Here is a 14,987-nt window from a genome sequence, read left to right on the forward strand (position 1 = left end):
AGTATTGGAGCTTCAGCATCAGTCCTTTCAAAACACCAATACAGTATACTAACGCATATATATGGAATTTAGAAAGATGGTAACAATAACCCTGTGTACGAGACAGCAAAAGAGACACTGATGTATAGAACAGTCTTATGGACTCTGTGGGAGAGGGAGAGGGTGGGAAGATTTGGGAGAATGGCATTGAAACATGTAAAATATCATGTATGAAACGAGATGCCAGTCCAGGTTCGATGCACGATACTGGATGCTTGGGGCTAGTGCACTGGGACGACCCAGAGGGATGGTACGGGGAGGGAGGAGGGAGGAGGGTTCAGGATGGGGAACACATGTAAACCTGTGGTGGATTCATTTTGATATTTGGCAAAACTAATACAATTATGTAAAGTTTAAAAAAAAAAAAAAAGAATATTCAGGATGATTTCCTTTAGGATTGACTGGTTTGATCTCCTTGCAGTCCAACGGACTCTCAGAGTCTTCTCCAGCACCACATTTTGAAAGTATCAATTCTTTGGTGCTTAGTCTTCTTTATGGTTCAACTCTCATATCCATACATGTTCAGTTCAGTTCAGTTGCTCAGTCATGTCTGACTCTTTGTGACCCCATGAACCGCAGCAAGCCAGGCCTCCCTGTCCATCACCAACTCCCGGAGTCCACCCAAACCCATGTCCATTGAGTCAGTGATGCCATCCAACCATCTCATCCTCTGTCCATACATGACTACTGGAAAAAACATAGCTTTGACTATAGGGACCTTTTTCGGCAAAGTGATATCTCTGCTTTTGCATATGCTGTCTAGGTTTGTCATAGCTTTTCTTCCAAGGAGCAAGGGTCTTTTAATTTCATGGCTGCAGGCACCATCTGCAGTGATTTTGCTTTATTTCTGAATAGATTTTCCTTTGTGCTGGACTGAGGGCAAGTCCTATTTATTTTCGTGTTTTCAACATCTAGTATGACAAATGCTCAATGACTGTTGAACTATTTGTACCCTAATTAATTGTCATAATTTGGCTCTTTTTCAGCTTACAAAAGCAAAAGCAAAAGGAGAAAAGAGAAACTTGCCTGAGGTAACTCAGACAGATTTGGAAGAGAGTGAAAGCAGGAAAGGGATGAAAGAAATGTTTGCACTTCTGTTCCTTTCTTTCTTCCACACTCATTGAGCCTAGCAGGAGGGATACTGTGTTTGGCGTTCATGTGTGAGGAGGGGTGCTCTTCAAAGTGAAATGAATTGAGGCCAGAAAGTCAAAGGAAAAAAACAAAGTGCTCTGTAAATGTCAAGAAAACATGGTTTGAGAATTATGCATTTAAGAGAAAGAAAAGAAGTGGTGGGGAGCTTATTTTATAGTTCCCACAAAGGCCACCAACTGGCATGTTGGCCCAAACAGGGTAGTTGAAAATGGAAAAAGTAGCTTTGGGGGTAGATGGAACAGAGAAGCAACCTATTACTGGCCACTCCTGTAAGATGTCCCTCACTTGTGGAAAGTTTATACTTTAAGACTCTTTTTAGCATATTTTCTGAAATCAAGCTTAGCACAAAGTTAGCAAGTCTAGTAAAGGCTGCCCAAGACCAAACCCTAGTTTGAAAAGATACAATGTTTCACTAAACAGGTCATTCTCACTAGAACAGTGCCTTTAATATGAGTATTCATAATCTTCCTCAAATCACTACAAATGTTTGCTCAAATAAGCAGTAGCCATTTATACATTTCTCAATCTTTTGAGGATGCTAAATATTTTGCATAAAGAAACATTCTGAGATAACCAAAGTTTAGAATAATGCATACACTAAAAAAGAGTTTGAAAAACTGGAACAACTGAGAAAAATATTAACAGTTCCCACTTTCAAATTTAGACTTTTTAAAATTCACAAATACTTTATAAAATTCAAAAATAAAATATTATAATGGGGATTATAAACACCGTAATGGAAAAGGAAAAAGTATTCGATGGATAGCTTAGCATTTCATTGTGCAATGAACAATGATTTAAATACTACTGTACTGATTCCATCTGGGTTTTAGCAAAGCCTCTTACCCGGAGCCCGTGGAAGCGAGGATTACTATAGAAGAGCTTCATCTGCTCAGATGGAAGTGGTCCTAGCACCTTCTGAATGGTAAAAAGTTGGTCAATTTCACTTTCTCCAGGAAATAAAGGCTGTCCATCACTAAGCTCCCCAAGAATACAGCCAACTGACCACATATCTACGGATTTTCCATAGGGAGCTCTGAAAAGCAAAGGGAGAGATTATCTTGGCAACTGAAGGAATAAGTTTTAATAATTTCCAAACTATTTTGAACAGATTCAAGATTTAAAGCATATTTGGGTATTTAAGGAATTTAAAAATACCACATGGACAAAAGTGAGGCTAAAAAAAAGGAATTATGGATATCAAAGTAGAAATTCAGAACACAAGTGAATAAATATAAGCAAATAAAGCCATCAGTTTAATAACAATTTAGTTAGTATATACTGATTTGAAATCTATTTACAACCAGATATATATGTTGATTATTAATAGCTTAATAAACCCTAACAGCAGCACACATGTCTGATGAGTTAGCACTCACCTGGAGAATGAAACGCTCCCAAGAAATGTATTTCCTAGGTAATTATCCTTTAGCTCTTTGAATGTCAACAAGTTATACTGATTCATTTTTTGAGTTCAGTCTATTAAAATGCACCACTGACTTATGTGTCTTCTTAAACAGCAAACATTTAATATTTAACCTGTTCTGATTGCACAGAGTCAAAACAGCTAAGATTATGTTAAGCTTTATTGGATTATTTACTTGAATCTATTTGTACCCTTTGTTTATGAAGCTTTATGACAAGTATCTCCCTCAAAGCATTTTTTTCACTAATTGAGGGATTTATAGCTATCTTTCAAGGTATGAGTTTACCAGAGGGCTTCTGGAGTACTATCGTTGCTAACAGGCTAGATAATAAAATCTACGTATCCCCCCAAAAAGCTTTATGTGTATACCTGAAGATCTATAGCCTCAAGTCAAATTACATATGACAGACTAAGAAACCATATTTTTCTTTCATTTCAAACATAAATTATCTAAATCTTAAGAAGGAAAAGCCAGAATACAATATCTGAAAAACCAAGGAAAGAAATTCTAGAGTGTTCTACTAAGTAATATAAAACTTTTAACAAATACTCTAAAGCACTTTTAACATAAAACAGAGTATGTTTCTAGGATAGTAAATCATTGTATCAACAAGTCAATATTTTATTTATCTCATTTCCCTCCATAAAAACTGATTTTAAAGGAAACTTCATTTAGATCTTTTTGGTAGCTTGTTGGAAGGGAAGGATACTGATCTTTCTTTCATACAAGTATGAGAGAGGAAAAACTTGTGCTAGGTGGAGAAACTTAAGGAAAATCTTTACATACCCATGATAAACTATTTTTTCTTATGTCAGCTATTTGAATAATTTATGCAGCTGTAACTACTTTGAATGTGAAGGACAAAGTCTTGAAAATGTAAAAAAATCTGTAAATTCTACATGTTGACTAAATATCAACTGATTTCAATGGGATTTTTATACAAATAATATGGTTCTTCAACAAGTACTTGACAATCATTTAATTAGCAATATTCAATTTGGCTCAAATTAGTTGGAGTCCTCATCTACTTTTGGTAGCTCCCATATATCTCTAAATATAATTTCAGTTTTCCAAAATGTATTATTAGGCAGCAAACACTCTCTAAAGTTTCACGGTAAGGCTGTCCTCAGAATGAATTCAAGGACATTTTATAGACAAAATTATAATGAGTCCCTCTACCATACTTGAATCCTCAGATGGGGGTCTAAGAAGGATTTACTTCAAATTCATTTCTTCTTTGGCAAATCCTGCCCAGTAAATTCAAACTCCCAATCCCTCCCCAAAGAATGGACACATGAATGGACAATGCATTCAAGTGAATCCAGAGAGAGGTATATAGAAGAAACACAGATGACACAAAAGAAAATCAATCCTAAATCCAAGTTTAAAATGAACACAGAAATTCTAAAATCTCTCCACCCAAGGAGGGATAATAAAGTGACTAGACACCACTGATTTCAGAGGATGAAGCACAAGCTTTTGATTTAAAAATAAATAGTAAAGCTTTCAGTAACTGACACCAATAATTCTTATAGGCTCTAGGTCTGCAATGAAATAAGAAGTAACACCAAATAGACACTGGGAAATCAATTGTTAACTTCAAAATGGTCTTTCAGTGAGTAACTTAAATATATAATCATCATGATCTTCAGAAGAAACAGAAATGTATATTTCTATTATATAAAAGGTATCTTTATTTACTGATTAAAATTTTTTATTGAAGCAGAGTTGATTTACAATGTTGTAAAAATTATCTTTAAAAAATTAAATTTATCATGTCCCCTAGATACATATATGGCACACTAAAGAAAAGAGATGAAACCTATAATTAATGCAATGGTTATCATTACCACAATGTCTAATTTTATTTGTAGAGAGTGTCTTCTACCTCAATTCTTTGATGGTCCCAAAGAAGAAAATACAATCTAGGACAAATAAGAAAATACTACAACTACAATAAGTAAATAATTATTAGTGAGAATATGTGATGGAGACCAAGACTACAGGCCCCTTCTTAGTCTCTAAAGTTTAAACTTCTTAAAAGGAAGAATCTTATCAGATAATGCTTTTCTGGTGTAGATGGGTGAATGAAATGGCTGCCCTGGTAGATACAGCACTGAAAGTGGAAAGGTGGCACAAAGTGGAAGGATATGGCAGTGTTGCTGAGAAATCATCAATGGACTAGTTTGAATAGCCATTTATCATCAAACAGGATTTACACTGCTTGGAAGAAAAATGGCAGTTGGTCAATATTTATAGCAAAATAGCTAGGTATAAGAGATATTCCAGAAATATTTACTGAATGGATGAATGAATGAATGTATGAACAAACAGATAAGCCATAATGTCAAACTCTGTGGATATCCACATTTTTAATGTGCAAGACTATTAACAAAGGTGGCAACAATAATTCCCCCCATTTCTGTATACCTGACACTTTGTAATGTGACTCTGCCACTCCTCTCACCAAGTTTATTTCTCCATCCCATGAATCAGAGGATAGACAACTAACATGCTTTGGCCAATGAGGCAAAGGTCATGCAAAGAGGCTTGAAAAAACACTTTTGCTTTTGGGCTTGCCCTCTGCTCCGGGAATTCTACTGCTATTATTTGAAGAAACTTGGACTAACCTACTGGAGGATGAGTCCCCATGCAACAGAGATGGTTTGTCCCAGCTGAGGCTCCCTAAAACCAAACAGCCTCCAGATGACTTGCTGACTGATTGTAGCTACATGAGCAATTTCAATTGAGACCAGCAGAAGAATCAGCCAGTTGAACTCAAATAGCTGATTCCCCCAATCCATTTGCTCCCAGAATCATAAGCAAACAAAATGGTGCTTGTTTTATGCCATTAAGTTTTTAGGTTTGCTATACTGTGACAGGTAACTGGCATTTAATTAACTCAAGTTCTCATCTTCCACAGATAATCTCAAAGTTAACAATAGAGGGTCAACAAATATGTAGATGTTATTCTATTCTGGGAAGGTAACTCACCCAAGTAAGAGTTCTGGGGACCGATACCACCTGGTGGCCACATATTCTGTATAATTAGCATTATTTCCTTCTGATAGATTCCGAGCAAAACCTGAAAGACAGCAAAACCCAAAAGTGTAGAGTTAATTTCATGCTGACAAAATATTTCAGTGCTACATTAGTATCTTAAAGGAACATCAAAAGAATATAATGATTGTTATTGAATGGGCTGTTTATTAACATGCCCGTATTATTTTAAAAAGTTAGTCCATTGTTCATACGTGAACTAAAATATACAATGTAGTCACTACAAAACCAGTCTCTTCTAATAAAGAAATCCATGTTTTCAAAGTTTTTGCATGCTTTATAAGCATTCAGAGCATACTTTTAAACCAGCTTTTCCAATAAATGCACATCTTACAAGATGAAGACTCCATAAGAGCCAAATGTCAAAGTTACATTAGCATGTTGCAGATAAGTCATTATTTCAGCTGTGTGGGACTTAGATAGTATTTCTGTATCTACTGGTGCTGATCAGCTCCGACCATTATGTAAACAACAACAGTTAGGGTTGGCAATGATGGAAACGAAGCAGGCCAAAATGATTTTCTCCTAATGTAACTGAGAAGCATATTAGGCATATCTTAATTACCTTATAGACTCTGTTGCTCCCCCACCTCCCCAAGTAACAATCCTTTCAAAAGGTTTTGCAGCCACAAAATAAACTGGAAGGTAGGTTAATTACCCATCTAACTCACCGAAAGCAATATAGGTTCACTGTAAATAGTTACAGAGAACCAGAATATTAAAATTAAAGGTGAAAGTTAAGGCATATATATATGTATGGCTGAGTCCCTTTGCTGTTCACCTGAAACTATCACAATGCTGTTTATCAGCTATGTGCACATATGCTCAGCTGTATCTGACTCTTTGTGACCCCCTGGACTATAGCCTGCCAGGCTCCTCTGTCCACGGAATTTTCCAAGAATATTGGAGTGGGTTGCCATTTCCTACTCCAAGAGATCTTTCTGACCCAGGGATCAAACCCACATCTCCTGCTTTGGCAAGCAGATTCTTTACCACTGTGCCACCCGGCTATATCCTAATATGAAATAAAAAGTTAAAAAAAAAGTTTCAAGAATTAGAAAATACTGTTTCTTAAAGTAGAACAGTAAAAAAATAAAAATAATCACAGCAACAAAACAAAACCCCTAACTTCAGTTAATCAATACTCCTTTATAAGACACATTTGGAAGAAATATTTATATTTTTTATTGGGATTCTTCAAGCCAGACAAAGGAGCTACATGCTCTGGGAGGGAAAACAATTAGGTTTTTGTTGGGGATGCACAGGACACAGAATGCCACATGTGGTGCTGCCATGCGGAACTTCCTGACAATGTAAAATAAAACTGTCTTTTAAGAAATGATGCTAAACCAAGGATACTCTTTTTACCATTATTAACTATTCTACACACACCTCTTTTTTAACTTGCTTTACCAATTTCAGCTCCTAAATACTTCTTAACATGTTTAGGTATAGCAGGACTCTTCTTTGCAATATTCCTTATCATAAAATACTAAGAAAATTAAGTCCTATAAAACATTTTTCCTCAAGCAGACAGGTTCATAATAGTCAAACTCTTAAAATCAATAAGTGAAAACAGTTACACATGCTTCCAATTGCTGCACTGGCCACAACTGGTCATTCTACAAAGTGAATTTTTAGAATGCTTCTATTTCTCTCACCTGTGCAATCCATATTCTAAGTACTAATCTAACTTCTCCTTATAAGGAGATACAGGGAGATAAAGATACAAGGAGATAAATGAGAAACCTCCTCATTTATATATATTCACACTGTATTTGTGATTATATTTAAATATATAAAAAATAACATTTTTTAAAAGTTATTTTTTAGCACATGGATTAGGCAAAAATGTAAAATTTTTAAATCACTTTTTAAAATAAAGTGACCCATGATGTAAAACCTAATCTATAATTTTAAAACTTTTCTGAATTATTTTAACTTAAATTTTTAATAGCACATAATACAGAGTTTTATATATACAAAAAACAATATACAATTTTGTACTGTGATACAGTACGACTCAAAACTTCCTTATACAGTCAACCAGGAGCTGGAATATCATAATCAACTAATAATACCTTGACTGAACATTTAAAGGAGATAAATGGAATCATTCTAAAAATGTCTTTTAACCTTACAGATTATAACTATCACATATATATAATACATATATATTCACATAGCTATTTTTCAGTGTTTATGATTATGCCTACAATAATTTCTATCAATATTTAAAATATTAAAAAAAATTTTTTTATCCTACTCAAGCCAGAAGGTCCTGATAGTATTTTCTAGAAAATTCTTTCTCTGGAGTCATTAAATACTGGGCTTATGAATATACACTAATTTAAGTCAAAAGATAAAAAATACTTTTAAAACACCTGTAAAAGCTACCTTGTGCTATATTAAATTAATTTTGTACTTAACAGGACTAAATTTCTTTTTAACTTACCAAAGTCACACAGTTTCAAAACGTCATTGTGGCTGATTAAGAGATTTTCTGGTTTTATATCTGGAGTATCAAGATTAAAAAACAATTATTAAAAAATGGGCCATGTACTACTGATTGACACTGTTAGATCACTGTAATGGCACTTAATTAGAAATAGAGTAATCTGAACACAAAACTGGTAGTAAAAAGCAGAGTAACACATTTTATAACAGTACACAAAAGTTTCAATTAATTTCGTTTTGAGAAACATGCAGACCACAATTTCAAAAATATCTTTTCCCCTTAAATCTTAAAGGCACTGACTGGATCTCTGAAAGGAATTTAAGGATGACTGAATCTAGGTTACCACATTTCAAAGAACTATTTTTACTTTATAAAATACTAATAATACAAATTTTTGGAGATAAGAGTATAAAATGTTTACACCCATAAGATACTTTAAAAACACATACGAGACTAAGTAGATAGCATTATATTTCCTGGAGGAAAAAATACATAGAAGATACATTGTCTGTTATGATTTTATACATAATTTCTATTATTTATATATCTGTTTAGCTTCTCTGTGTGGTTCATGATCATAAATATCTAGTGCTGAAGCTATGCTGGATGAGTCAAGATAAGATTTCTCATTTTTTCCATGGAACTTCTGAAGATGTGGTGGGAGTTAAGGAGTAGAAATACACAGAAGATGCAGTTTAATTCACCCCTTTGGAGGCATCTCACAATTCTATTCTTAGAGTACTCATCATCTATATTATATGGTAGAAGTGAAAATGGAGAAAGGGAAGAGGTAGGGGTGAGATCTATAGATTGCAGAACCATCTGAACCATTTCAGATCAGATTTCAGAATTTGTAGATTTCAGTTTCTACTGCTAATTCACAATCATTAACTCACTATACACTTAACCAAATTATAGCATCGCTATGGAAATGCAGCTAAATCAGTTCCTTATTAATATCCTCAAACTGTAGCAGAGACTGTTATTAGAATCATTATCCTAGACACTAGATGTCCAGGTGACCAGGCCACCTCTCCATGCTGCCAACAACTTTCGTAAAGCAACTGCTATGAAAGACAAATGGAAGACAAATAACAAACTGTCTCTTTCCAGAAATAATAGGAGTTGGCATCCTTCACATGACCTTTAAGCTATTCTTAATGTTAAACTATTTTTAAAATGATATCGTTTTGTGTCTGTTTAGAAACACTAAAATGTAGTATTCATTTGCCTGATAATTCAAAGATAAGAAATGGATACTGCAACATTTTCTGACAAATATTTTTTAGCTTCATTATTGTTCAATGCGTGACTCTTGAATCCAAGAGATTATCAGGAGAAGATAAACAGTGTAGAGTTAAAGATGGTGCTGAGCATGTAATTTCTCTTTTATTGCTATAAACCATCCACCTCATGGCAGTAAAGAACAAAATAAAACAGTTTATGGAAGTATAATCATGGCCTTTATACAAGGCTGATCATGCCTAAAACTTGAAAACAATGGGCACTTTCCAGTAACAGGCAGGGAAAATCAGGAGGTAAAGATACATACTAGAGATCTTGGTCGAACAGAGAATGAGAAGTGACTGTCAACGGGGGCCAGTCACTTAGCATCATCTCTAAAGTCTGATTCTGGCTTGTTTCACATTACCAGGTCTATCTGCAGGACCAAAAGGCAATGGAGAAGGTCGTTGCCCTCACCAAGCAAGCTGCAAAGTTTGCATTTGTTGAATTCTTTTATCACTAGGTACTTGTACTGCTGAAACCAGATCTGGTTATACAAACATTCGGAGATCTCACCATAATATCCAAATAAACGTGCAGTCCATCCTTTTGATGATACGAAAGGAGACCTGGAGCACAAATATCCTATACCTTCAAAATGTATTTAATTTAAACATAAAGTCAATGCCTATGTGAAATATTTTGTTAATGTTATTTGCTATTTTAATATTTTCCATTTTGAAAATTCCATACTTACCTCGATGAACAATATCATTCTTATGGCACCAGTGAATAGCTTTGATTAGCTGATAGATATAACTTTTTACTTTTTCAGGTGGAACTCCATTTGGCATTTCTTCCAGCAATTCAAGCATATTCTAAAAATTAAATAGAGAGCCATTGATCTCCAAAATTAGGTAGGCCCACAAATTATGTATTAAAATTTTTAAAAGCATCTTGGATGATAATTCATCTCATACACAGAATATATTTTTTAAAAAATTGCTTTGCTTTCCATCTATAATCTTTTTCATGCTAAAGCAGGATACTGTATTAAATCAAGGTTCTCTTTTTAAAAGAAATTCAGTTTTTGCTACTCCCCATAATATTCCTGTGTACTCTTCACTCTCTGAAACCTATCAGGCATCATTTTAGCCTAATTTTGAGGGAAAAGCAACACAAAGTAGGGAAAAGACATTGTAATATATAGAGGAGAGGGGAAATAGTCATTTTAACATAGTGCACTGTGCATCTCTGATAGAACTTCACAGTAAGATCAAGCCTGGAAATATTTCTGGGAGACCTGGAAAATATTCTTAAATGATCCCTAAGATTACCAGTAGTCAATATAATCAGAACAAATATTTTAAAAGGCTACAAAATACTGTTGAAATAAAAATTCACAGACCCCAAACAAATCAATATGCAAAAATCTTAGTCTGGAGTCAGAGACCGTTCTAAGATTCATGCACATTGTTTAAATAGAAATTCCACTTAATCAATTTCCAGTAAATTTCCAGATTAACTAAATATCCTCCATTTCCTCTGTAAAGCACAAGATTAAGGTCTATAGAATGATTAGAGTTTACTGTTTGTAGATGACCATCTAGGACACCAGTTCTCAAAGTGTAATCTGGATCTCCGGGAGTGGCGCTGTCTCAGAGGACCCATGAAGTCAAAACTATATTCATAACAGTACTCAGCTGTTTGCCTTTTTCACTGTGTTGGCATTTATACTGGTGGCACCTTAGCATGAATCAAAGCATTAGATTCTTCAATGCCATATCCTTACATTTGAAAAAAAAGGAAAAGGTCAATTTCAGTAAAGGATGTCTTTGATGAAGCAGTAAAAATTATCACGTTTATTCAGTTACAGTTCTTGAGTACTTGTCTTTTTAGGAATCTACATGATAAAATGAGGAATACAACTAAACCACTTCTGCTGCATATCAAAGTATGCTAGCTGTCTTGGGGAAAAGCAGTTGGGTAATCAAGTTATAAATTGAACTAGTAATTTTTCTTGAGGCATACTATTTTTTACTTGAAAGAATGACTGATACACAAACATTTATGTTAACATGCAATGGGTTTTTTATTGTTATTTTAAATCAATCAATAAATATTTTTATATTCTTCAGTTTTGACTTCTAATATGATAAATATTAATAGATAAAACCCACATAAATACAAAGCTCTTAGGGTTCCCAATAATGTTAAGAATGTAAAGGAGTCCTAAGACCAAAAAGTTGCTCTAAAATTTTGTCCCTGCCAGTCAAGTTGCATACATATAACCAATCAGCTGCCTGTTTTTAATACTCTCATACCTATTTATAACAGATACATGTTACTTTAATATAATTATGTATCATATAAGCCAACTAAATGTTTTTTAAAAAGAGGTTTGCTGTTTATAAGAAAGGGAAGTTTAATAATTTGAAAAGACTTAAAGGAAAGCCACTACACATAATTCTATCTAATCAAATGTGAATGCAACTAGAAAACACTGGCAAGGGACAGTTGTGGTGGTAAGGATTCTGCACTGAGACTACTTTGCAATGTTTTTAAGTTTTCACTTCACTTTAAAGAAGCTGACACAGGATATCACTGATGCATTAAGGGTAGGATGTATGTAAGAAAGCCCATCAGAAATCCAACCAGAAGATCAATACCCACTTCTAAAGAGAATGTGGAAAATGAATGTATATTGATAAGTCTTAAGTTAAAATAAAATGTTTAAAGCATATATGTATCATTTTTTAGGGATTCTCCCCTGGAATTATCTTTTTCAATTAACAAATGCACGTGAGGAGTAAAAGGGCTTTGTAATAAAGAACATAAATTGTATGTCTCATTTACTATTCAACTCTAAATTCCTCACTTATAGAGAGAAATGTCCCCCAAAATCCATTCTTCCCTTACTAGAGCAATATATCTTATAGGTAGATGCATAAATGCCCAGAAAGAAGAGTACATTTTCCTCTGCCTTGCAGCTAGTATGGCTATGCAACTAAGTCCTGGCCAATGGGATGTGATAGCTGAAGCTCCATCCTGACCTTGAGGACAAGGGCCACTTCTGAGGGGTGGCAGACCATAAAGGCGGAAGCCACCTGGGATCTCCTACAGCTGTAGAGCAGAGGTACCATACCCATCTACCTTTGTATTCGTACTTGAGACAGAAACTTCTATTTTGTTTAAGCCACTGTAATCTTGTGTCTCTGCTACAACTCCCTACCCCTAAGAACATCTTTCTACTTGCCCTCTTGAGACTCACTGTCAATCATTAGGCACTGCTACTGATGGGAGGGTGATGGTCACCTTCAACTGAAAAACCGTAAGGCCAGCACAAGAATCCCAGGCTTAGAGGTCAGAAGACTGGAGTTCTGGTAGCAGCTCTGCCACTTATCAGCAGAGAGACTGCAGACATTACATACTGTCTGATACACATAGATGATTTCTCCGTTTGTTCATACGAAATTGTAAACAATCACCATGAGTAGAATTAGAAATAAAAAAGATAACTAAAATAGATCTGGCTGAATTTTATTATTTGGCAGCAAAATTGTAGACCACATGATTATTTTTGACAACTAAAAAATAAGCATCTGATTCTACAGCAATCCTTTTTTATTACTTTTTTTAAAATATCAAATTTCAGGGTTTTTTTCCCCAGTGGGAAGGATCCCTTAGGAAAATGCCTAAATTAACACAAAAAAAGAAGCCTTTAAACAGATTCTGGAAAAGCAACATAAAACAGTGTTTTAAGGCAACAAAGTTTATATTTTTTCAAGTTTTGCTTGTAATGAAATTACTATATACATATATATTTAATTAGAAAAATAATTTGTAAAGGCTGAATTAATTGAAAAGCCATATTACTGGTTAGCTGTCTTGGCAACTCTGCTTTCCATTTCATGATGATAATGCTGGTGGTGATACTCTGTCATTTATGACACAGAAAGCACCTGAGATTTAACCTAAAGCAAAGATAAACCTCTCCAGTCTTAATTTTAGATAAGAACACAGGAAATCAGCAGTAGCCACCTATTTACTCAGTAAGGAAACCTCTGAAAGGTCTGTCTGGCTCCAGTTTACTCTATTCTTGTGAAAGCACTTATTTCAGTTCTTGACAATAACCAACTGATGTAAGTCAGTTGCTGTTCAAGAAATTCATAGGTATATAATATTGTTTATGGCGTTGGACATTTCCCCTCAGGTCATATGATTAAAACTGTCACTAAGAGTTAATAACAATTATAAAAATATTAAAGCAAGTACAGAGACAACTCGAACAGTATGTGCTTTTTCTTCTTTTCTCCCACGCTTCTAATTCCTTACTTGTGGTCTCATCTACCTCCTCAAGCTTTACCTTCTGGCTCCTGGCACATCTTCTTCCCTCAAATAAAGCTACAACACTGGCAATTCAAAAAGGCTGCTTCATGAGCCCACTCATGAGCCATCTAGGTCTGATTCAGACACCCTGTGCCTGTGCAGTATCTTACACATACTTCTATCATCCTGTACCATCACTGTCAATTTATGTACCTCTCCCTCAGAGGCCTTGCTTACGTATAATTAAAACAAACGAAGTCTAAAAATTACTTGTTGAAGATAGAGTCTAAGACTTCAGAAGCCAAATCAATACACTGTTTAAATTTAAGATTATCTCTATATGGTTAAAGCGTACAAAATCCTTCAATATTTTTTCAGGATTTCTAATGACTCTGGGTAATACTTTCATTTTTACAGTCAGATTAAGAGCACAATGACAAGTAACATCCAACAATAATATTTTAATAGCATCCGAAACAGCGCTAAATAAAAGAATGAGGCAGACCTCTACTGTGTCAGTGACTTACTTTTTCAACATACTCAAACACCAAGTACAATTTCCCCCTCCGACGAAAGGCTTCCTTCAACTCCACAATGTTTTCCTGTTTGAGAGTACGAAGCATTTTAAGCTCTCGTAAAGTCGTTTCCTTGACTTCTTCATTTTCTAGAATGTAAACAATGGTGAATAGAATAAAATTAAAGCTTTCAAACCACTATTCAGGAAATTCTAAGAACACTGAAAACATACCAATTTCACTTTCCACTTTGAGTACTTCTGCATAAGAAGTCCAAGGATGGAATATCAAATATCAGATTTTCTTGTTGAAAGGATCAAGAATGAGAAACTTATAGAAGAAAAGGCTTACTTGACCAGCACGAACCTAACTTTCTGCTTGTATTTTCCTGTACTCTTTACTGCAAAGTGTATACATAAAACAGACTTACAGATACGACATAGGAATCCACTGTTGTGTTAACCCTACCACTACATACAGAGGAAGGAAGAGTATAAAAGGGTAAAAAGGAATCAATCATATCACTTGATTGGAGCTTCCATGCAGCATCTGTAGCCATTGAAATTTTCAAGTTGGGCCTAAAGCTTTGGCTTAAAAGAGCATTTTATTCCCCAGGCTGCATGTGAGTCACCTCTGTGAGCAGAGGTCACGTGCCCTGCATGTATCCACAGTGCAGCTCATAGTCGGCCTGCAGGGAACGCTAAGGGTGACTGATCTCTCTGAACAGCGGCTGCTGCCAGTTCCTGCTGTCCTCCTGTGGCATGTCCATCTGTCCACCCCCAG

At 34.9% G+C, this 14,987-nt stretch overlaps 1 protein-coding gene across 4 annotated transcripts in view; it reads right to left on the reverse strand.

Annotated features, from left to right (window-relative positions):
• Window positions 1-14,987, reverse strand: part of CDKL5 (cyclin dependent kinase like 5) — a 178,702-nt gene that overhangs the window by 38,566 nt on the left and 125,149 nt on the right. For all 4 annotated transcript variants that reach the window (XM_070784564.1, XM_070784566.1, XM_070784563.1 and 1 more), the window contains 5 exons: window positions 14,217-14,353; window positions 10,118-10,238; window positions 8,134-8,193; window positions 5,613-5,703; window positions 2,038-2,227 (listed from right to left, as the gene is read on the reverse strand). In XM_070784564.1, coding sequence (XP_070640665.1) covers window positions 2,038-2,227; window positions 5,613-5,703; window positions 8,134-8,193; window positions 10,118-10,238; window positions 14,217-14,353 — 599 coding nt within the window. The remainder of the gene's footprint in view (window positions 1-2,037; window positions 2,228-5,612; window positions 5,704-8,133; window positions 8,194-10,117; window positions 10,239-14,216; window positions 14,354-14,987) is intronic.

Source organism: Bos indicus, chromosome X (genome assembly GCF_029378745.1).
Source record: "Bos indicus isolate NIAB-ARS_2022 breed Sahiwal x Tharparkar chromosome X, NIAB-ARS_B.indTharparkar_mat_pri_1.0, whole genome shotgun sequence".
Taxonomy (NCBI): domain Eukaryota; kingdom Metazoa; phylum Chordata; class Mammalia; order Artiodactyla; family Bovidae; genus Bos; species Bos indicus.